The 25,380-nt window shown below is 39.3% G+C and overlaps 1 protein-coding gene across 3 annotated transcripts in view; it reads left to right on the plus strand.

The window, feature by feature from the left end:
- Window positions 1-25,380, plus strand: part of larp4b (La ribonucleoprotein 4B) — a 54,313-nt gene that overhangs the window by 22,882 nt on the left and 6,051 nt on the right. The window contains exons 3-13 of one of the 3 annotated variants that reach the window (XM_033651027.2): window positions 3,889-4,042; window positions 10,151-10,324; window positions 12,301-12,379; window positions 15,824-15,960; window positions 16,512-16,615; window positions 18,708-18,818; window positions 19,415-19,468; window positions 22,442-22,648; window positions 23,167-23,273; window positions 23,626-23,889; window positions 24,520-24,565. In XM_033651027.2, coding sequence (XP_033506918.2) covers window positions 3,889-4,042; window positions 10,151-10,324; window positions 12,301-12,379; window positions 15,824-15,960; window positions 16,512-16,615; window positions 18,708-18,818; window positions 19,415-19,468; window positions 22,442-22,648; window positions 23,167-23,273; window positions 23,626-23,889; window positions 24,520-24,565 — 1,437 coding nt within the window. The remainder of the gene's footprint in view (window positions 1-3,888; window positions 4,043-10,150; window positions 10,325-12,300; window positions 12,380-15,823; window positions 15,961-16,511; window positions 16,616-18,707; window positions 18,819-19,414; window positions 19,469-22,441; window positions 22,649-23,166; window positions 23,274-23,625; window positions 23,890-24,519; window positions 24,566-25,380) is intronic. The other 2 variants (XM_033651028.2, XM_033651030.2) reach the window with 2 other exon arrangements.

Genomic DNA, 25,380 nt, shown 5'->3' on the forward strand with positions numbered 1-25,380 from the left:
TACAGGCAAAAGCTAGAAAGAAGGGAGGACTTCAGTTCATATCCTCATTTCCTTTGGGATCTTTACCGTAACAACCAAGTGGCAATTTAGTTAAAGAATTTGCAAGTATAAAAATGCTTTGTTTGTGTATGAATGCAGAAGTAATGAAAAATATGAGGGCAGAAATAAAATGCTGAGAAAACAAGAGGGAACATAAATAACATCTTGACATGCAGCTGCTAATGTCAGACTGATATTTAACAACTTTACATGGCTGATTATTGCACAACATAAACAACTGTAGGTACAACCTCACATGACGCATAAGTTTTAACCATTTACTGCGCAGATGGTGTGAAAGATTTGTAGAGTTAGAAGTCAAACTTGGTGTCTTGGACTTAGTTAGTTTATAACCCCACGGTTTATCGACTGCTGTTAAAGTTCTTCATCACGTCCTCATGGGGCGTATACAGCCGTTTTGTTTATGACTGCTATTCACTGACTTTGAATCTATCGCACGCTAGGATAGTGGCTGACGGCTGTGCAGCCTCCACTTGTCACGTGGAGACTTGCATCACTGATTGGAGCTGAAGAGGGGAGGGTTGTGTTAAATTGAGTAAAAAGGTTCTCAATCAGTGTGTACAGCTCCAGAGAAAGCAGGTCCCTTCTGCTGTGTGAGTATGTCTCAGTATTGTTCTTCATTTTAACATGTATTTACATTAATTTTTTTTGGCTGGACCACAACAGCAAGGCCAGCACTGTCAGAGTGAAAGATTGTGGCTGAGTGAATCCTACAACTTTCTGTTTCAAATTAAAAGCCCTCTTTTCAAATTAAATGCCCTCTAGTGTTTCATACATGGTCCAGTCTTGTATACTAGGTTTTGTTCAAATCTTGTTTTCTATGCATTACGCTGATCCCTATGAGAGTTGTCACTTCTGTAAGTCGGTTTACAGCAGCCTGTACAGCTGAGCTGCATCAGTCTCACACATGGCTATCACCAATTTTATGCTCAGTTTCCCAACATTTTGTTCATTTGATGAATGGCTTGCAAGCTTTGGAGAAAGATGATGTCCCTATTTTTAATCCTCTCTACAAAGCTCTGATTGGTCCATTATTTCTCCATCAAGGGGAAATTGCCTGTTTTGCGTTATCTACAAATGATGTAGATTGATAATTTTGCCTGCCAGTGGAGTTTGTGTTTTTGTGTTGTGTCTGGAAACCTCACCTACAGGAGAGACTTGGTTTGTATGCAGTTTTATATTGAGAGAAACTGAATTGCTATTACTTAATCACTTTAAACCACGTGTGTTGATGCTGTGGTATTAGCAGGAAATGGTACTCAGGACGAAGCATTTTTACATTAGTTGTGATGCGTTAGCTTCCTGATTGCTCAGCACTCATCTGGCCCGCTGTCCCCTCTAGCTCTGTAGCTGTCAGAAAGGGAAGATGAGCCTCAGGTCTGCAGACAGACAGATACGACCAAATTCAGCTGTTTTTGTTTTCTGCCCTGAAGGACTCTTGCATGTCTGCTGTCTCTGTCTTTCTGTCTGCTGCTGCTGCGAGCTCGCCTCCATCACACAGGCAGAGCAATAAACCCAGCACTACACTGGCTGCCCTCCGATGACACCGACAATAACTCGTCTCTGTCTGCAGTTCATGATGAATCACATCTTCTCGTCTCCTCCCAAAATACGCCCTCAATCAGGCTAGCAGATAACCTTTTCCTCTTGTGTGAAGGAAGGGAACATTTTAAAAATTTTGAAAGGTCAAGCGGTGCCCAGAACGTACACATCCGGTGATGTCAGCAACAGTTTCTATGGCAGCCAGCTTGGACAGGAGTGGGAGTTTTTCATTAGTGCAGGGCTGGATTATTAGCAGAGGTGGGGGTGTGTGCCTGTCTGGCCAGACACATCCCGAATGATCTCGTAGTGCAGCGTTTGTGAAATACGACCCAGGAACGCTGTCTTTTGCTGCTCATCTTGTATCAAGTCAATGTTATCTCCTTAACTGTGTTTCCTTTAATCTAGCCTCCCTAGTTTCTGAGACTAATTCTATATTTAACTCAACTTGCTGCTTCTTAAATAAGAACCAGGTTTTCCCAGCCTTTCTTTTGCCTCAGCAACTCAGCTCGTTAGCAGAATAATCTATTAAAACCAAGGCTCAAGAGGGCTGATTTAATTTGAGCAATGCCTCTGGGCTGATTTAGCACGTGGATCACTGGAGCAGGCTTCGTTTGAGCTCAGGTGTGCAACTCAACACTCCCTCCACAGCTCCAGTATTTTGCTGGAGAATGACTCAGTGCAACAGCGACAAAACAAAAGCAGAGACGGCTGCTCAACAGGAGCAAGACAGCCAGTCAGCTTCTGCAACGTCAGCCTAGCCCACCAGGGCAACAGAGCCTCAGTGCTGTCATCAGATTTGTTGAATCAACCCAGCAGCTCGGATCGGAGGGGCCAGACGGAGCGTTGAAGTGCCTGTGATTTGACAGGGATGACTTAGAGAGGTGCGGTGGTGGCTGCTTCACTTGAAGGAGCCCAGGTTGTGGCTTAAGGCATACCATGTTGGTCGGGAGTGTCCCTCTGGCTGCTTGTGGAGATATTTAGACTCTGTTTGTGTGTGTTAATCATGGATTGGATGCAGTGGAGCCTTATATCACCACCGTCAGGAAGCGCCTGGCCCGCTATGCCTCAGGACTTCAATGAAACTCTGGCTCTGACCACAGCTCTGGGTTACAGTCTGTTAGCCTGTGAGACTTGTATGTTGAACTGCTGCTTTGATCCTGTGAGTATGTCCAGCAGGACTTTATGGGCCTGGTCCCTGTCAGCTTGTACCAGTGTCTCTGCTGGTTAAAGCAATTCTTGTCAGATGTTGTCGGTCTGAGGAGTCTTGTTGGCAAATGAAATTAAAGGAGTTCTGTTGCTCAAGTGAGAAAATTCATTAGAACTGTGGCCATTTCTGTATCGTACTTACTCATGCAAAGATTCAGTGAAAGTCTCAAAGTCATTCAAATGTATTTATTACTTGTATTTGACAGTGAGCTTAGCAGAGAGGAAATTACTTGGGTGGGCTATTTAAACTTAAAGTTTTATCTTTGAAGATTTTGGAATATGGTTTTCTTAATGACACTGTCTGTCACAAAATTGTCATGTAAGTGCGGTTTTGTAAGATGTCCTTTGCTCTTAAATTATAATAAGCCACTGTCTGGTTTCCTGGCTCATCTGCCAACACTTAAGTCACTTACTTCTAACAGGCGATATTGTCAAATGAGCTAACAGGCTTGTAGACAGTGTTTTGTGTGTGTATATATGTGTTAAGCATTTTACTTTTTAAGTTTTTTCAGCTTGCATGATGAAATAAGTACAAATTTAGTCAACTATAAAATTCTGATGAAACCAAAATTTCTGAAATGAAAGTAACTACATTGTTAGAAGGCAAATGTAAAAGGTTCATAGAATACAGTGTATCTTGTGATGTCCTATAACTAAGTTTTAACAATCTTGACATAACAAAAAAGCAAAAACTGTATTCCTTCATCAGTTAAAATTTTGATTTGAACCAGAATCTGTTGTTTTTGTACCTGTGCTCTTTGCTTTATTGCTTGATGTCAGTGTAGCACTTTGCTATTTTCCTTGTCCACATTTTTACTGTCAGGTTAAGCTTTCCACTCAGTGTAATAAAACTTAATATGTTGTATAATATTTTTACATAATTACTAGTAGGCAACAAATTACTACATTTTAGTTTACTGCCCATTTATACACAACATGTATTTCCTATCATGAGTCAGAATTTAATTAAAATTCAAGCACAGTGAGTTGGTAAATATTTGTCATTCATTTTCAGCTATCGTGCAGGCATGCTTCTGCTTACATTCATAACTCTGACCAAACTCCTTGTCCTCTTCACAGGAATCCGCCAAGGTTTCAGACCTCAACCCCAATGCGAAAGCATGGGCCAACCACATGTTTAGCCTGGACCCCAGCGGAAGTGCTGACACCACAACTGCTGCCCTGCAGCCATGGAAGGAAGGCTGCGATAGTTCGGCCGACCCCGGCCCAGAAGGTCAGCTAATGATTTGGGATGCAAAATATGTTGACCACTTTTGTACAAAGCATTTGTGGAGTTTTTGTTTGTTTGTTTGTTTGTTTATTTTGTGTTTCTGTTTTTTTGGCAATTGTAGCAAATTAAACTAGATATAAATGCACTGCATCTGCACATCAGAGTAGTAAGTCAACAAAAGTCATCTGAAACATAGATTTAAATTGGATGCACATGACAATTAAAAAGCAGCAGATAGGTTGGACTGCAAAATACTCATCAGAAAGGGAGTGTTGGAATATACTTGCATTGGGCAATTAAAAAAAATAAGTTTCCTGCTACTTTTAAATAATGGGTGCTTCATTAGACTGTCAAACTTTTAAATATGTGACATCCATTTCTTCATCAAGTACAGTGGTGGCTGAACTTATAACTTACAAATTAATATCAGTCAGAGCAGCTGGTAAAATGAACTTGTTCAAACATTGCAGCAAGAAAGAATTAACAAGGTTTTAGTTGGTGGCAGTTTCGTTTCGTACAACAAGTAAACTGAAAGAAAATGGTCTGAAGGTTAAGAACAAAAAAGTCTTAACATTTAAAATATTGCAGCCTAACACTGGAAACAGCATACATTTCTTTAAAAATGCCAGCATTTGTAGATGAGTAAAATGATGAAGAACTTAGAGGAGTTGAAGTGTAAGAATTTGAAGCAGTTGCTGTGTCAGTGGGAGGTGAAACACTGAAAGGAACTGAAATGTCAGTTGTAGTTGGATTACTGAAAGCGGTCAGTGTCAGTTGTCTGTTGGACTTTAACAGTGAAGGTAGTTAAATTGTCTGTTAGAGTGTAAGCAGTGAAAGGGGTTAAAGTATTAAACCGCAGCATATAAACCATGTATAGCAATTCAAATTTGTATATCTTCAACCTGCATTAATAAATTACTCTTTGTTTTTTGTTCATGGTAGGCTTGGGCGATTGGACCAATATATCGCCAATCGCCAATCGGCTGAGTCCATCACGGTTGGTTTTATTTTTGGCGATTTTTTTGGGCGATTTTTGTCATTTTATTTTGCTAAATTAATGGTCTGTCTCCACAATATTCAACTCGGTACATATAGTTCAGAAGTAGCCTACTATGTAGAGCACAATTCAAAGTGTGCACATCCATCATATCTTTGGTCAGATATCTAGACACAGCCAACGTGCACTGTGTCCATCTCGGACTGCCCTTCGGATATTTAGTGGATTTGGCAAAAGCAGCTAAGATTTTCGGCGAGTAAAGTGTGGCTTTTCCAGTGGCAGTTGAGGGAGCCGCCTCTCTCGGTGGTAACTTGGCATGCTCTTCAGGATGGTGTATTCGCAAATGCTCGTGCAAATTGGTGGTGTTAGAATCTTTTGCTGGCACCACCCGTTTGCATAGACGGCAGATTACCTGACTTGTGTCTTTAGGCTTGCTGGTTGCGTGCGGTTTAAATCCAAAATAATCCCAAATAGGGGATTTTGTATTCTTTTTCGCAACGAGCTCTTGTTGTTGTTCCTCCATTGCAGTAGCCTGAGAAACCGCCCCCTGCGCTCGCAAAGCACGCTGCATTTTTTGCTGCATTCATGTGGTGTCGGAAGATCCGAGTTGCCGAGTTGTTTAGGTTATTTATTTATTTATTTATTTATAAGGATCCCCATTAGCTGTGCCCTAAAGCAGAGCTAGTCTTCCTGGGGTCCACATTAAACAATACATTTAAAACATACAAGCCGAGTTGTTTTTCTGGCATGAGGTGGCGTTCATGTGAATTATCCCATTCTGAAAGTCATTTTTCGATTTTTCCCGACATCACATGAATGAAACATCCCCCCTCTTTTTTTTTTCTCCGCCACACACACACAACTGCCGAATATCAATCATTCAATCAATTTTATTTATAAAGCCCAATATCACATGGCCGGTTGGGAATTTTTAACATATCGCCCAACCCTAGTTCATGGGGCTTTTGTTGAACTTGCAGTGGCATGGCGCGGTTGTTGTTAGCTGTCCAGTGGTTAGCGTCGCTGGTGGAACACCATGCACCATAGATGACAGCAAAATGTAAGAGACACTCAAACCGAGCTAAAATGAAATGAGCGCTCTTAACTTAGGTAAATAAGTTTCACAATGGGCGGAGCTCAGCTCATACACATACGGAGTCAACTGAGTGGAGGATACCCTACCAGATACCCTACATCAAATATGAAAAATTGCAGTTAAACGTATTAAACGGTGTATTATATAGGTCTTTTATAAAGTTAATTCATAGGAGTTGTATCATAATGATGTGTGGTTGAAGCACTACAAGGAATTAAATTATCAGTCAGTTTGACTTGAATACTAGTTAATTTGCTTTAATTTTGAAACACTTAACAAAATTGAGGAGTCATTTGAGGTTGAACAGTGAGGTGGCGTCGAGGCATTGAAAGGAGCTGACGTGTTTGAATGAAGCCTAAGTATTGTTAGCTTGTTGAAGTAACAGTTGTGCTCTTTTCACAAACCCTTATTTTACTTTGCAGCCTGCCTCTGTCCATTCTTGTCACTTTTCTCGTCATGCGGAGACGCCTCTTGAATCATTCATACTCAATTTAGTATGAGCTATGAATATTCCAACCACAGTCACCGTTCCCTCTACACAAATGACCGTAATCACTCACTTTAATGTGCACAGCCAAGTATAGCCAACGCAGAGGCAACGTGGATATGGTGGCGAAACAGAAATTATTGATTAGTCTGACTCTGATTGACGTGCCGGTCTATTTCGTGTCCTACGTCTGCGAGGACATTTATGGAAAATTCACTGCAGAAGACTAGAGACTTAATATAGTCTGGCCACTCATGTAGTGGCCTGTTTCACCACTACAAACTCACTATGAATTTGCCATCAGGGAAGGAAACTTCTTTTCCTCAGCACCAACAGTGGCTAGTTCCCCCACCTCAGCCACTCAGTGACACTCTAGCTATATCCTCAGGAAATAGCACCTGCAAGTAGAGTTTTATTTGTGTGTTTTGCTCAGCACTGTGAAGGGGTTATGGATTTACATTTCAATATTTGGTTGTCTGCATCATAAATTCACAACTAATCAGTGCTTGTTGGTATGACCACCAGATTGTGTTGTGACACACAAGTCAAACCTTTCAGTACGTACATGCCTAAAATGTTATATTTGATGTACTCTTGGCAGCAGAATACTGTGAGACATTATAAACGTATATACTCAAAGTATTTAAGTATTCAAAGACACATTACACAAACACACAAGTAAGAAACAATCGTAATATTAATTGACAGTATATTATGAAATATTTTTGCTTCGTTAAGACATGCCTCAAATTCAGCATTGATGTCATTGCCCTGCACTGGTCTTTCTAGACTGTCTGTAGCTGGACCCGGTCCTTGCATCGGTGGATTGTTATTGGTAATGTTGCTCCACAGCTTGCCTTTCTGCACCTCAAGCAAATGCCCCTCTGACCCTTTGGTTTCACTGTCGTACTGGCACCACAGGTTGATTGCCTCAAATTTGACAATAGTGATCACATACACTCTTGGTATTCGAAAATGTTTTTCGCTGAGGTGATGGACTAAGTTGCTAGAGTTATCAGTAGCAACAATGACCAAAGCAACAATGGCTCAACAAACGTCAGATTTTGTAAAACAAACAAAAAACTCCCAAACAGCAGACAGCTTTAGGGCACCAGGGCACAAGTTCGTCACGTGCATCTCCAGTCTCTGTTTCTCCATCCTCCACCTCTCTTTTCTGTTCTTTTAAATGTACTGAAGCAACGCAGCATCTTCCAGCTGCTAATGGACTCTAAGCCTCATGCTGCCTGGCTAGCCAGCCAGCCAGTCAGTTGTACCAGTACCCAGCGTGCAGTTCAGCTGTGTATTTTTGTAAATGTAAGAGTTAGTTTGAGTTATTAATTGCTGTGTTATATAGTTATAACTGCTAGTAAGAAGAGTATGCAGTCAATAGGTGTTCCCTCTCCCACGCTACACAGTGTGCGCTGACAGTAGCGCTCTTTCCTGCCTATTGAGGAGTTGCAGCATGTGTTTCAGCCTTAAACCAGTATTGCAGTATATGAAAAACTAGTAATCTCAAACATAAAATGAATTAAAACTAGTATACCAAATGAACTGGTACACAGCACAGGACTACCATTGGTACTCTCATAAATGTTTCCTTCAACATTCATACTTGTTTTCAATTTTTTCAGATGGCCCTTTTTTAGTAGAAAGTAACTTGTTTGTTTCCCAGTCTAAAATTTGAAGGCTCTTTGAACAAAGTCACAGCATTTTGGAAGATGTTCATTTAATTGTATCCCAATATGAGTACTCACTAAACATGATTAAGTTTCACCATTGTTTTATGTTGGTAAGAACAATTTTAGGGATGGTGATTTGACCGATGCAGAGTTGACTGATCTTTGTCCTTTTTTCAGTATTCTCAATACACATCTCCTTGAAAATCTAGTGTATTAAGGTGGACTTCCCAGTGTCTCCTTTAAATGCCTCCTTCTCTAAGGATTTGTCTTTATCTGTGTCTGGTAAACAGGCTTTAGATTTAGATGCTCAAGTAAACCTCAGCATTTTGGGTATTAACTCTCTATTTAGTGTTTGTGATGTTTTTTTGAAAGACATCCTCTGTTGCAAACAATATATACCGTCTAGAATTTGTGAAAATGTCTGTAGTTTTTAGACTATATGTTATGATTTTGGTAAATTTAAAAGGATAACTGGAGGTCTAGGTGGATGTCTGAAAGACTGTTATGAATCAGGTAATGGCAGGTTCACTACCTGCAAAAACCACCGTTTGTCAAGAAGCATGCTGCACTTCTCAGAGGTCACCTGCCAATCATACAGTGTGGGCTGTGCTGTGATGTCTGGGTTTATTTTATATTGGCAAAGGTTTTTTCCCTTGTCCTGCCAGCATAATATAAAATATTTTGTATGGCATTGTCACAAGTTACAGAAATTATTGTATGCACTGTTTGGCTATCGAAGTCGATGCTTTAACAAGAATGATAAAGATTATCAGTCTGTAAAAGTTCCCTTTCATTTACCTTAATTGCACAAGCAACAAGGCCTTGATTTGAAAAGATTTCATATCAGATACAGATCTTTATGTCTGTATGTATGTATTTTAAGTATGTTTTACAATGTCCCTTTGAGATGTCTCCTTACTTTCTGATCTCTTTCCTGTTTTAATTTGCTGTTGATGCTGTTTCCAGCAAACTAAACACTTCCTTCATGTTTTCTTGATTTTATTTAGTAAAACATTTGTTCTGCAGCATTAATTCAGTCAGTACAACAACCTGATCATGTCATACTCACCATTGTGTTGCTCTGAGTTTCCCCTCTCCAAGAAAACCATTTTTCCATTCTCAAATCATACCCAGCCACTTTCACTTTGCCATTTTTTGAACTGCTGTTAAGGTACTCTCAGTGAAACTCAGCACTTCCTTCCCAATATGTTTCACTGTTAAAGCCCTCAAGCAGCTCAGATGATATAATTCCTCCTTTTTTGGTGGATTTTCCCATGTTTCATAGAGAGATGCTTAATAGTGAAAGGAAAAACACGGTAGAGTAAAATTGGAAAATATGAGATATTGAAAAGGTATTCCCTTTTTTAATTTATTTTTTTATTTTGTGGTTTTTCACTCAGAGCAGCATATGACATGAATTTATAATTTATGTCATAGTTAAGGTGTCCTTGTCCTCAATGTTTTATCCAAGCTTTATTTGTTTGTGCTGCCCAGACCCCCATATATTATTTGAGATGCTCACATTATTGGAATACCAGCTTATTTATAGTGATCTAAAAATGATAAGAGAGAAAGGAAGCAAACTGATTGTACTGTCCATCTTAGCGGGCACTTAACTGAACCAGGAAAAAAAGTTGAACATAGATGCCAGGCCAGCTGCCATACATAACTTCAGCAGGTATCAGTAGCCTTTTTTCCATTGCACAGGTATATCTTTGCTAATTTGGAGACGTGCTCAGATATTAGGCACTTAATCCTTCAAAAAGCACTACTTTTAGTTTAACTGCCCTTTGAGATTTCCTATTCTCACATCTTTAATAATAATTATACCTCCCTTTGTTGGTTGTCACAGGCTTTGAAGCCAGTGAAGACAAGGCTTTCAAGGAGCCCCTACTAACTGACCCAGATGAGCCTCCACCGGTGCCAGTAATGCTGGCAGAGCCAGCCCCCGTGGCCTCCGTCACCCTGGAGTGCTCCGAGCCAACGTACACAGAATACCCCGAGCCTGGGCAACCAGGGCGCACAGGTGGGCTGGTTAGTGATTAGTTGTTTGTCAGAGCAGGTCAGGGACAACCTAATATGTGATCTGCACCTGGAGGGGTGTACCCCTTGATGACACATGTTTAAAACCGATTGAATAGATGACATAAAGAAGGGTTTTTTGTGGATATATGTGGTTGCTGGAGTAAAACAGAATCAAATTAAAAACTTCTGTTCATGGGAATTTTTAGGCTTTAAAAGATATATAGATATACAGTGGGATTTTTTTTTTTAATGCAGCTGATTGATTCTTAGTTGTCAAAGTGCTCTTAGCTGAGACGGATTGTATTGTTTACGTTGACAGATTAAATGAATAATCACAGTTACAGAGTGATAAATCTCTAACTGAGTGATGCTAGCAGTATTGTCTCTTTATTTTCTTAGTGATTGGAATAAAATTGCATCATGTTATTAAGAGCTGTGTTCAGCTTCAAGTAGCAGAATATATTGACTGGAGGCATACAGTGACTGCTTAAGAGCTATTTGTTTTATGTTTTATTTATAGTCGCATTAAAGTTTAATTGACCAGTGCCAGACACTATCCGCGACAAGACATTTATCTCTAAATGCCCTCTACCTGAAAGGAATGTCAACAACAACACAAAGCTAGTGGGCTAGTGTTTAGAGAAATATTACAAAACAATGTAAAAGTGCACATCTCAGGCCTCTCCCATTGTTTCCAGAGATTTCACCCCACTAAGTGAACAGTTGCAGATTAACTTGAGCTCTGATTGCCCTTTGGAGGCAGGCAAATAAATAAATAAAGATTATTAAATAAAGGAGGTATGTGACGTATATGAGCCACCGGTACAGTTCAGAAAGTTGTGCTTTGGAATGACAGACGCCAAAATTTGTTTATTTTACGAACAAGCAATAATATAATCGAACTATCAATGTTTTTATGAAAACTTAAAGCCTTAGGAATGATTTCCAAAATTGTATCCACATTCTTTATTGATTTTTAAGCAATTTTGAGAAATACTAACAAGCTTGCTACATGTTATGTGTATAAATTTAATTTTTGTGGACTTTTTAATGTAATGTTCTGCATCACTCATCACTGGGTTGCAACGGTACGAGATTTTCACGGTACTATAACTGTCTGAGAAAATATTTGATTTCACAGTATTACAGAATTATAATTATAACGAAAAGGTTATTTTCAGTTGAACAAACATGTAATTACTATTATTAAAACTTAAAACCATTTTTAATGGAACTTTGTTTAAAAAATCTCCCTTTTGAAAATAATTAAAATAAAGGTGAAATTCTCCATCCAATTTAATCCCCCCCCCCCCCAATATTGTAGCTAAGCAAATGTACATGGCATGATGACTGTCAATTTTCATATCACGGTGCACCTTGAAACTAGTATACCGCTGCAACCCTAGCATCACTGCACGTCAGCACTGTCCGTGTTGAGCATCCACAGACAGCTGCAGACTTGTGCCGGTCGTGCAGACGTGTACGTGATTCCATTCATACTACAGTTGTGGGTTGGCGTCAGTCTGGGGCTGCACGCTTGCACATTTCCTGATCCACTTCAGTCCATCTTTGTTTTTGTCTTCGTCTTCGTGTTCTTCGTCTTCTGCTTCTTCTCCTTCTGCTGCTTCTTCTTCTTCTTCTTCTTGTCCTTCTTCTCCATGTTCTCCTCCTTCTCCTCCTTCTTGACAACCAGTTAGAGAATCATACACCACCAACTGGACTGGAGTGTGGAACAAAAGATCATATTTTGTAACTGGAGCATGTGCAGCCAGAGTGCTATGCACACAGTCCGCTCGATCAGACATTTTAGGCTGCGTGCTGATGTCCGCATAGTGGCCTGCTTGGACCCTTGTGGACGCAGAAAGCATTAAGCAGGCTTTACATTTTACTGATCTGAATAATGTTTTGCTCTCAGGGTCAAGGATTAGTTGAGGTGCTTTTTAATTTACCGAAACATTTCCTCTTGTGTGTGAACAGGTAGTGATCCCCAGCAAGAGAGTCCCCAGGAGGGTTTGAGGGAGCACCTGAAGAAGACCTTGGAGTTCTGTCTTTCCCGGTGAGTTCTCCTCCATAACTTCACGCTACATTACATCACAATGAGCCTGGGCCTGTTTTCGACATGACTATGAGTAGGTTTGCTTCCAGTGAGGTTTCAGCAAATAGTCTTTTTCCCTTGAAAATGAAGACACTGAATAAAGAAGTCAGTCATTCAGGTCCTCTAAATTATAGACTAAACTGTCTGAAGCTATGTTGTCATCAGTCATTGTGTATAATTGGTAGTAGTTTTCTTCAGATGGTCAATATCCCATTTTTTTAAGAAACTCTGGAAGTATGGAAGCATTCTCCCTATAATGCAACACAAAAAGGAAGAAAGAAATATGCTAAACCTCAAATTGTTGAGGAATTCCTTTAATGTATAACAGCAACTAACTAAAATCTCAGACCCCATCCCCTTCTCTCATTGCTCAGCAGCTGTTTCACACTTGTTAATGGAAAAAAGCACTTAAAATGAGCCACAGCAAGAAAAATGGCCGCTTTTAAGTGATCATTAAAGAACACCAAGACCAGAGAAGAAAGGCTCTTGTGGATGACTCATTGTAGTCTCCTCTCTGGTTATTCTGCCTCATGAAATACTGATGATCCGTTTCTTCATCACCAGCACAACAGATCATCTCAGTGTGTTTAAAATATATATATATATATATATATATATATATATATATATATATATATATATACGCTGTCAACACATTGATTACATTCATCAGCTTCACATAGGACGAAAAGCTAAAACTATGTCAGCATTTCCATGAGGGTTCAGTCTTTAAATCTTCCCACCTGTGTAGATGTCTGCATTTACAGCTATGTGAAGTGTGTGCACCCAGAGCTCATATGTGAACATTACCATCCACACAGATACCTAATATAGTGTTAACTGTGTGTTTGCATTTTGGAATATCCAGCAGTTTAATGTTTATGGAATTCATGGGTTTTTGTAGATTTCAAGAGGTCTTAAATGTGAATAGATTGCCTAAAATAAACGTCACCCTCCTCAAATCTAAATCCCAACCACCTCCTTAGTAAGGTGGTGGTTGTTGTTGAGCTTTCTCTGCATGTAGTCATTGCTCACTAATTTATAAAGGCATATTGGAGAGAGGTTTGATTTCAGCAAATAAGTTGAATCTCTTACTCCTCTGCTGGCAGGACAAGAAACTTTGTCATAGTTTGACCTTTTCTGTTCATATGATGCTTCTCTTTCATCCTAAAAATCTTCCTTATTGCAGCTTTTACCAAAATTCAACTTCAGTATTATTGTTCCCAAGTTGAAACATGCAACACAGAAAAAAAATAAAACACCCAAAATGTGTAATAACAATTAGTACACTGTAAAGCTTCATATCTTGGCTCATCGGCACTCCTCTCAAATCCTAATAAATGGAAATGATGATTTATCCGATGACTGTTCTTCTGGGTTGTGCATCCTTAAAGTCCAACTGGAGTCACATTTAGTCATCCCTTTTTTCACTTTAAAAATAATGTCAATCTGTTCTTTAAATGTATTGTTAATAAGTAACAAGGAAGACAAAGGCCTTTGGGGAAATATCAGTTAACATGCTGTTAAATGTGCTGCAGCTGGCGTTAGCAGTGCACTTTTCCCAGCTGAATGAGGGTTTAGTGGCTCTTTCAACAAGCTAAGGTGAAGGACAAGACAAGTGTTCATGTTTGTATGTGATGTATGAAGGAGACTAGCAGGAGAGCTAATGTAGGTTGTTGTTGTTGTTCAGAGTCTGTGGCTCTTGTGTTGTTTAGCTACTTTCTGCCTCTGCTCTATGATACACTGCTGATATAACTGCTTTGTGCAAGACTTGATTGGCTTTATCAAAATAAGGTCTCCGTCTGTGGAATGGTATTCAGTTGAATTAGAGCAAAACCAGTGTGCACCATCATGAAACTGAAAATTATAAAATCACATTTGTTAGTCTTAATCTCTGGCTAATTGTAAGACAGTATGGACTGTTGCATTTGTTAAGAAAGCACATTGTTGTATGAGTAGTAATGTTTTTCTCTATGTTTACTTACAATCAATTTGTGGCATAAAAATAAAGCTGCAATAAAAGTAATGTGACATTTGATACATTAAAATATAGGTATTGATAAGAGGGACGGGCATGAGTATGCAAATATTTGATTTTGATGTCAGTTTGCCTTGTAAAAAAAACAAACATACTTGCAAGCTTAAATTGGCCTTGTTCTGTATTCAAAGTTTTTGGATGGGATGCAGTGATGTAACTGCTATCTATGAATAACTGCACAGATCCATACAGCAAAACTAATAGATTAGTATTACATTACAAGCAGAATGGTGATCAGGCATACCAGTAATGTTAGTATTACGAGAAAATAAATAAAATGAATGTGCAGTGTTAGGTACATGACATTAAACTTGCATGTCATAGCTAATCTCTACAGTCTGTACAGTGCATAAAGGTAGGCCAAGCCAAGCCCACATTTTTAGTAGTATTTTAACCATATAAATTTATTTATTTTAAACTAAACAAACAAACAAAAAATACTATATATATATTTTATTATTATTATTATTATTATTATTATTATTACCACTATTATTTATTTCTTTATTTATTTTTTATTTTTTTACTGCACTATATAATCATTTGATGATTGACCTCATATACAGAAATTAATTTAATGCTAATTAATCCTAATTAATTATTAGCTATATATGTTTTTTGCCATCAGTGTACTGTGGGACTATGCATTGTTTTGATACTGGTCAAGCATCTCTCTCTCTTTCTGTCTCTCTCTGTGTCTTTCTTTCTCTCTCTCTCTGTCTCTCTCTCTCTGTGGGTGTCAGGCGTGGTCTGAATGAAAGCTTTATGTCATAGTGTTGAATGCCTCTGGTGGTTTAGCTGCTGGTTTGGAGGAAATCAAGGCCACACTTTTCTTTCTTTTTCTTTCCTCTTGGCACAAATTATCCAGTATAGTTAACTGTGCTGTTACCTTCTCCAAAACTACAAAGAACAACAAAACTCAAACAACAAAGACTAGACATGAAGGGGAGCCAGTAGTCAAAAACACAGTGAAACCAGAAGCGTCAAGTATTTAAATACTGGATGAGAAAATATCTGGAGATGGTGAAACCATGAACACCTACATAACATTTCCTTTGACAAAACCACTGAGCTCACAGTTACATTAGTAAAGCAGCCAAGTGTGCAACAGCTGTATCTGAGAGGTACATGAGTTTCACTGGTTCACGTTCCCATATTTATTACCCTTGGGCTTCCCAAATAAAGCTGCTTGATGTTCATTAGATGCAGAGTGTGGTTACATGTGCCACCTCTAAGGTGAGGACACTGTAGTTGGTAATCAGAGAAGTGCAGTCAACTTAATCTGTGTAAACAAGGGTTAAATTTCACCTCCACGCAGTTATAAGGACACATATTCTAACCACTTCTGCTTCTTCTCTTCATATCAGGGAGAATCTGGCCAGTGACATGTACCTCATCTCCCAGATGGACAGTGACCAATATGTGCCAATTGTGACGGTGGCCAACCTGGACCATGTCAAAAAGCTCAGCACTGACGTGGAGCTGATCGTGGACATTTTACGATGTGAGTGTTTCCTTCTGACATTTGTTATCCACTTTATGGTTTGACTCACCAACCAGCATCTTAGAGTAAAGCAGGACCTTGATGATTGTTGCTCACGTGCTCAGGGGGCTGTTTGACGAGACAAACTCACCAGCCACGATGAATTTCTATCAGCATGTGGTCAGGGTTGATTTCCCAGGAGAGGTTGTTAAAGTGCATTCAGCAGAGTCTTACTTGCTTGTGTTTGATTTATACAGTACACATACTTAATTTACTACTTAAATTAATCCTGTCTGGATTGAAGCTGCACTTTTATTATATGGCTCAGTGTCAAGATTTTATGTAATGAAATTGGACAAGATACTGCAAGCAAACTGTAACTTATTTGTGCTGTTGTTAGGCCCCATGTACTTGTATTTAATTGTTTTCACTGAGATTTGAGGCATTCAGTACTAACAATTTTCACATTAATTGACTAAGAGTGAAGAGTTCGAAGGTAAAAGCCAGTAAATGTAATTTTTATTTTTCAAAATCCAAACCATAATCTGTGAATGCTTCATTCTAATCTCCAGCTCTGCCATTGGTCCAAGTGGATGAAAAAGGGGAGAAGGTGCGACCCAATCAGAACCGCTGCATCGTGATCCTCAGAGAGGTTCCTGAGAGCACGCCCATAGAGGTCAGTGGGTGTTGTACGGTGTTGTGCCATTATTCCACCTCGCCGTTCTGTATTAAAAAGTATGATCACAGAATTGGATGACAGAGATGTCTCACCTTTAAGCCGACAGCACAGGTAGTAACAGCACCAATGGACATCTGTGTAAAAAGGACAGCCAGCAGGAATGGACACGTGTGACGTTTTAATGACCTATAATGTGTGCGACTTTTGGCCTGGATATTTAAAAAGCAGCTAGAAACAGTTAGCAGCTAACTCAAACAAGAGCAGCAACAGAAAATGTCCGCAAAGTGGGGAGACAATGAGGTCCAGCAGCTGCTTACCATCCAGGCAGAGGATGAGATCAACAGGCACACAACAGGGACAGAAATTACTGTTATTGCCATGTTATACCATTATTTTCTAGAAGGCACCTCCTGATGTGTAATGTTATATGTCACACTAGAGGCTGCTGCTGTGTTACAAGTCACGTCTGTCACATCTTTTTTGTTTCCAGAATGCCAGCATACGATGTAAAATCACACAGCAGGGTGACATTATACCCGCATGGTTTGGATCTATATTAAAACAAAGTAAAGCCGGTGTAATGAATGGTCCTCATGGCAGCCATATATAATATAATATATAACATAACCCATACAAAAAGAGACGGAGCAACTGAATTGCAAATCCATCACCGGTATAGCTAATATCAGTACCTTGCACAGTCCTCGGTCTTGGTGGTGCATTCAGTCTGCAGAACACCATCTGTGTAATAGAATCGGTTGAATAAACCATGACAGCAGTGGTGTGGTGACAAGGGAGCTCATTTTGCATTCACACATCCAATTTAAACATCTCACCTGTTGTTCCCTACACCCAGTCAAGATTTTAATATGGAGACACTCCATCCATTTTTCCACTAATACAGCCACAGCACAGGTATCACCCACACACCACAGTGCAGATTTCAATAGGTTTAATGTTACTCTGAAGCCTTTTCCAGCTGCAGCAGCAGACACTGAAAAATCCTGAACAGTCAAGCAGTTCAGTATTTGCAGAATGCTTATAATATCAGTTACTTATCTGCCTCAGCATGGCAGATCATTTTCTGTTCAACCAACCAACCAAGTACATTTTCAGCTCTGCAGTATGTCCAATTAATGTTTTCACATACAACAATTTGTTATTATATCATGTTGTGCGAATGTTAAGGAAGTATGGCAGAAAATGCTATGTCAATGTTTATTTCAGCTGCACTAACTGAGAATAATATCAATGGAAGTCTCTGCTAACAGCTTATGTTATGTGTGCAGCTGGATGTTTTATTCCATAGAGCTTGACAACTCTCGTGCTTACTTACATAACTGAAATGGCATCATGTTTATCTATCTCAGTGATGTTTAATCAGAACCATTGACAAGGTCATTCTTATTAGTGTTGTTGTTTAATTTTAATTTTTATATAGAGTTACATAATTAAATGTATCAGCCATATGAAGTATTCAGAGCCAACTCAATTATTTACAGCAGCGCTCAGACATAATAATTAATAAAAAAATAAATAATGACCTTATAGCTCTCTGCAAACAAAGTAGCTCAAAGAACCCCAGCCTACAACATAACTATACTCTGTGTTTGGGTTGTGTGTTTTTTTGTTGTTGTTGTTGTTTAAGTCTGGTGTTCATTGCGTGTGGCAAGTGAGTAGGTCTGTTTTTTGTTTTGTTTTTAAGAAATGGAGACAATAATCAGTTTTGGGTTTTGTTTTGAGGCAGAACAAGCCTGAAGTCATATTGGGCCCTGCAGAAGTCTAAAATTATGTATTATGTGCTGTCGATATCCTGAGTTATACTAGTTTTTATGTTTTAACACATGATAAATTAAATCAATTACATAATTTGCTCTTGCACAGAAGGAAAAATTGTTGATAAACACTAACAGTTCACATCTGTTTTAGGTCAAAGTAATAGATAAACCAGTCTTTTTCCTGTATGACTCAATCTTCATTCATTTGCTTTATTTATTGGTGCATAGCTGCTATTTTCTGGAAAGGTTGTTTAGTGCGTCACCATGAAAATAACTTGAGGCAATAACTTCATCTCTTGTTTTGTTTGCAGGAGGTCGAGGCTCTTTTTAAAGGGGACAACTTACCCAAGTTCATCAACTGTGAATTTGCCTACAACGATAACTGGTTCATCACCTTTGAATCAGAAGCAGATGCACAGCAGGTAACAAAAGTGACAAGATAATATATTGTATTATCTTAGTGTTGTTTGTTATTTTCCTTGGAAATCACAATAAAAAAGGGAGTTAATGTCCAGCCTGTTGACCTTCACACACACCAAAGTACCTACATGGTTTAGTCAGGAGGATGAGGATAAGGGTAAAATTCATGGATTAGCCCTCAACCACAGTCTTTTAGAAATGTAAATAAAGTTTTGTCCTACTGATGTTCAGACATGCACCTTCCATGATATTGCTCTGCTAGTTACTAGTCCCATAAGCTAATGGTCAAGTGCATATTGAGTCTGGGGACACAGAATTACGTCCCGTCTCCCGTCTCTCTGTCCTCTTCATATGTACAAGATCACATCTCAGTTTTCTCAAATAGCCCCTTTTTTCTTAAAACAAACTCTTTCCCAATGATTTTGGTTTCCTGGCATTATTTATTATCCTGCTTGAGTGATTGCCCTGTTAGTAATAGGATACTTTAAGATTCTTCTAGCACATAGATGAATCGAGTCATCATGTGTATTTCTGTTTGTGTGTCATTTATCTCCATCTGGTTATTTAAAGTGGTGTTTTTCACTGTGTCTTGATAAAGGCATATCAGTATCTCCGGGAGGAGGTGAAGACCTTCCAAGGGAAGCCTATTAAGGTAGGTGACATTACATTACATTACTCTGATTTTAGGCTTTTGTCAAAGATAATTTACAATTATTGTCGTGTACTAACAAAAGCTGACCCAACAATGTCATACAAAGTGACAACTTAAACCTCCAACATTCAAATTACTACATACATAACCATTTTTATTGACCTACTATATGAGTTAAATATACATATATTTATCATATAATTCACTCTTATGTAAACAGTAACCTTTGACTGTATGTTAGAGAACTTTCCTCACTGCTTCCTCAGTCAGCTGAGGCCACTGACTTTCTATAAGGATGAGTGACATAAAGCTAAGAGCATCATATTTTCATCAGTATGAACTTTGGTCAATTGTTGCCTGATTTCAGGAAAGAAAATCTCTACATTAAACACCCTCAAGCACTCATTTGTGCTGTGAACTTTCTGCTTTCAAGTACCGGTCAACACCCAATTTTTCTTTTTGTTCATTTCACCCACTCAGCCATGCGTCTGTCTGTGGGCAATTCTTTTATTTTTTGTGATGAAAGGACTGTGTCACAGTCAGTTTATGTGCTTCAAGCACATCTGAGCACCCACAAAGTCTTAAATGTTGAATTTTCATTAGTGAAGAACAGGACTAAGATATCCTTCCTCGTGCATAATTAATCAGTGTCACAAAGAAGCACACATCAAGGTTTTTGGCAGTGAAATCTCAAATCACAGACCTTCACGTAAAGGGTTTATTCAGAGGTGATGTGACTTCACACTTTTAAGTAGTTCCACTAATGTATGAAAATCCCCATTAACACCACTGAAGAAAAGCCTGGCTGGGTAGAGCTGCTCCTTCTAATCTTTCTTTTTCCTGCTACTCTTATATAACATGTTGTTGAACTGCACACTGTCAGAGTTATATTTCATTGGTTCTTTCATTTACAACACTTAATTTACACTTAATGAATACATTCAATTATAGAGCACAACAATAACTTCTGTTTTCAGGTCACACTGGCTTACAGTCACCACATGTTGTACGTGAAAATTTATATGTGGCTGGCTACCTGTGCATTTGGCAAGCTCTTACTGACAATATTAATCAGGTTGAAACATTTACGAACCTTCACCAGGCAGCGTGTTTCCTACTAAGTGATTAGCAAGAAGCTGATGGTACAAATATATATATTTAATAAAAAAAGACCAGATAAACAAAGAAAAAGATGTAGACACAGGCCGATATTTATCAGAGGGCTTAAAATGAAAATTTGGAATTGAGTGCAAAATAAATGAAAAAAATCCTTCACTTTTACTCCTATTTGCAGATGTATTTGCTCTTTATAAAATTTTAGCAGACTTTCCTTCCTGCTTCAGTTTGGTTTTCTCTTCATCCCAGGGCTCGACAGTGCGAGTGTTTCACTCGCATTTGCGACTAAAAATAGGTGTGTGCGAACTGTAAAAAATATTTAGGGGCACATGTGCGCATAAAAAAATCAGCCGAAACAGCCTATATTTTTGTCAATAAAAAAATATGATAATCTAACTGCAAATGTTGGAGGAACTCTAGCCGCCTTCCCTCTTCCCTCTTCCCTCTTCCCAGTGTGACACGGTTATGGGCGGTTTTCCAAGCCACTGTCGGCACAATGAATATAAGTCCCACTGTCGGCTGGGTGGCAGTAAGTCAAAGTGTGGCAGAGAAGAGGGACCAGGGACGTTTTTTGCTATGGGCAATGTGGGCGACCGAACAGGGCACAATCTATGTGAGGGCGCACAAGCGCCCTCCAAAAAAAAAACAAAAAAAACAAAACAAACAAAACTCGCCAGTTTTCTAGACTACCACTCATTTCCACGTCAAGTTAGTGGAGTGGGCGCTGGGGCACCCCTATTATCACGTTTCAACCAGCAGCAGAAAGGAAAGGCGAATCCTGGCGGTTGTGGGTTGAACGGGGGTCATAGACAGGAATACGGCGGAGGCTCATAGGGGAGGGATGGTTCGCCCAGGGCATAAAACTAGCCAGGACTGCCTCTGAGAGGGACCGGGAAAAGCGGCGGACCTCCGGGGAAGCCTGCTCCTTTCTCCCCACAGTTAGGGACCGTTCGCCACGGTACCGCTGCTGGGCAGGGTGGAAATAAGTCCTGCGGACCTAGAGAATGTTTAAGGATAGTAATAACATTATATAAGATAATCATATTGTAAAAATAATATATATAAGATAATAACATTAAAGACAAAATTAAATTGCAATACTTTTTCAAAACTTGATGATTTTACCTTTCTGTACATTTTGTATACAAATTCATTAAATAATTTTGCTTGTAAATGTCTATTTGCATCACGTTTATTAATTCTTTGTCCACTGTGGAGGCTTGCAAGGAAACACAATTTTTTCTGTTACGAATTCAGTGTAATACAGGATGAGTCATTTGGGGGGTTGAGTATTCCTTTAAGTACAGTACTTAAGTAACTGGACTCTGTGTGTTTTTTGTGAGTGAAACTGCATTATTATTGTTGAAAGCCCCAATATACCCACCTAATGGGACACCAATACAACACTGGTTTTAGTGGAGCAGTAGGGGGGATAAAGGGTCATGCTCAAGCTAACCTCAGCGATGGCAATAAGGGCTACTCTTATTATTCCTTTATGTATCTATATATCTATGTTTGAGGTAGCAGAGATTTTCCACAACCTGCTTTAACAGCTTCTTTTTAAAAGCATAATCATACAGAATCATACAGACAGACATGATTATCTGTTAGAGTCTTTGTTATGTATTTTCATCCAATCAGTCTTTATTTGATCAATTTACATTGTGCCCCTAAAGTTCTTTGTGCGCTCCTTACTTTTTCAACTTAGGAGCACATGTGTGCCTTGGGGTGGGTACATTTTTATATTTAAGTACATTATATTGTTGTTACACATGAATTGATGTTGAGGATATTACATATATATGCATGTTGCTGGCTGGTACTAATTTGCCACCCTGTTCTGGTTCTCTCCGCCAGGCGAGGATAAAGGCGAAGGCAATTGCTATCAACACTTTCATGCCAAAGAACGGTTACCGGCCGGTGGAGGTGAACCCGTACGCCCAGCAGCGCTACACATCCTACTACATCCCACCGGTTTACAGCCCCCAGCAACAGTTCCCCTTATACAGCCTCATCACACCACAGGCCTGGTCGGCCACACACAGCTTCATCGACCCCACACTGGTAAGTGTTAGCTGGTAGATTTGGTTTGCTACAAACAATGATAATTCTAAAGTGTTTTTAAGAAAGATAAGAGTAGTTTTGAATCATTGAAGTTAAGGAAGAGGGATGTAATAAGACCGTTTGGGTGTTAAAATGGTACAATTCTACATTTAAAGCCTTAAAAGTCAGCAAATACTTAACAGAGCTTTTTACTTACTGATGCACTTTTATTTAACAGCCGGGCATTAAAGGAGTACTTCACCCAAAAAAAGACAAGTTTTAAATCAATCAGTCAAGCTGTGTTACCTTGAATCCCAGAAGACAACTTTGTTTTTGCTCTGCTACTGTATGCGGATTTCTTTCCAGACTAATTTTCAGTATAAAGCATAACTTGAAACCATCAAATTAAAAGATAAGGTCCAAAAATATCTTAAGTCACTTTCCTCTCTGAGCAGATACTCATTATCTCATCTAAATTTGTAATTTTGACGTCCGACGTCTGTTTATTCAGCCTATGAATCTTGTTTTCTGTCTACCAGGTTGCACCATTTCACAACAACCAGTTCATCAATGGATTTACCACATCACACAGTTTCAAACCAGCGACGTCCCCGCTCACAGTCAGACACTACTCGCCCAGGAACAGGTTTGTATCTGAGGCTTTTCATTCACTAATAAAGGAGCAATGCAGGAAAACAAACATTGTGAAATCCTGCTGTTAGAAAATGTTATATATTGGAAACCGACTTCCAGAAGTCTATCACATATTGTTTTTTTCCCCTTACAAGGTCTTAGGACATATCATTTAAACACAAAGCCTTGAATGTGGTTAAACATGTGATTAATTGAATTTCTGAAGTGTCCGGTTTCTTCTTGACAAATGAACACAAACCATTCAGAAAGTCTTGCAACATCTTAATTGCAGCTTATTGCTGATTGTAGCTGAGTGATTTTCCACACGGCACACTTTCTGACTGTAGTGTTTCGGTTTCCTGCAGGAATCACAGTAAACCTCACTTGAGGCCAACCATCCCCACAGCGGACCGCAGCACGGGGCTCCTGGACAACCCGGGTCTCTTCCCCAGCTTCCCCAGCGAGAGGCTCAACGGGGTTCGCAGCAGTCCGCCAACACGACTCCCCACCAGCCAACCCAGAACCAGGTTACCCTCCACCGCAGCCTTCCCCCGCAGGGACACCGTGGGCACGGGGCGAGTGACCGAGCCCACAACCCCAGACTACTCCCTGGGTATCGGCCGAGGAAGGTACGGCACTGCTTTAATGCATAAATACTGCTGTGTGCCCCTGAACACTCTGTGGCCAGACAGCAGTATTATGCAACTCCCCACCAGAGTCCTGATGATACGGACACACATTTCCTCAAATTTTCTGATCGTACATTGTACAAAAAGTTCAAAAGCAACCACAAGCGGTACTCATCAATTTCAAATTAGTAAAACTGGAAACTTGAGCTTTAAAAAAAAAAGCAAAAAACAAACATAAAAAAAATATAATGACTATATTCAAACATGATGCACCTCACAGCAGTAAGCTGCAAATTAGCGTCTGCTTGAGGCATATACATTTTATTTTATGGTATGAATGGAAAAAAAGGGGGAGGAAGTAGCTCACATAGTCTTTCTATGTGGAAAAAAACATGAAATAACTACAAAATAGAGCTCTGCTGCTCATCTTCGATAACATTGGAGATTAGATTGAGCTCTCTCAATCTGAAACGTAAATCGTTAAATGCCGGTTGCCATATTAAATGATGTGAGTACTCTAAAATATGGTTCATGTGGTGCAGAAGTGATTCGTTTTGTGTGTGTATTAGGTGAAGTCATTGTTTCAGATAGAATGGATGTTTGTAAATTAAAGTGTTCTCTTTCTTAAAGGAAAAATGTTTCTACTTCTAGGAAAAAGAGGGACGAAAAGTTTACAGTAAGTACTTTTTGATGTTCTAATGTAGCTTTGGTGGCTTTTTTATGTCGAGACTAATGAAAAGGAAAACAATTAAAGTGGGGTTGAATGAAATTATGCATAGTAGTTTCATTGTTTTCCTTTCGGTTTTAAGCTTTTAGTCAGTCTAGAGCTATCAGCTCTTGCAGAGCTGTTGACAGACGTCTTGTCGTTTGACTGACTGGTTGTAGTGTGACTTTTACCACTGCTTGGTACAGCAGTTCTCTACTCAACTCAATTCGTCCTTTTCTGGTTTTCCATTGACAAAAGTCGTGCATAGTGTCTGCTACTTTTTAGCACCACCTGGGTCAATGTTCTAAGTGAGCTGAGCCAATACCAGAAGGTGCAGTGAAAATACTGCTGACCATTGATTGGTCAGAGTAGTATCACTTGTGCGACACTGCATAGCCTGCACAAACATGACATTTTTAAATAGCCAAGCCACTGTCAAAAGCAACCACAATTTTTTTTTTTTATCTACACCTCCCAGATTTGAAAAAATAGCAGCTTGCAAAACCATAGTGTACACTAAGTACACTATGCATTACAATTGACAAAGTGCAGACATTCCTCTGTTTGGTTGTTGAAAGGGTTCAGCAAGTGTCACATTGAGGATACTGTCACAGCAATTTCACTCAGTGTCGCTATGGCAATCAACTGAGAATTGCACCTAAACTGAGGAGGTACTACCTGCAGTGGAAATTGAGATAGAAAAAAGGACCTTGTTCCAAACATAAGTTGAGTTGAGTCGAGCCGAGGCAAACCTTTCGGTGGAAATGAGGCATCTGTGATTTAGG

This window comes from Epinephelus lanceolatus, chromosome 12, assembly GCF_041903045.1.
Source record: "Epinephelus lanceolatus isolate andai-2023 chromosome 12, ASM4190304v1, whole genome shotgun sequence".
NCBI classification, from domain to species: Eukaryota; Metazoa; Chordata; class Actinopteri; order Perciformes; family Serranidae; genus Epinephelus; species Epinephelus lanceolatus.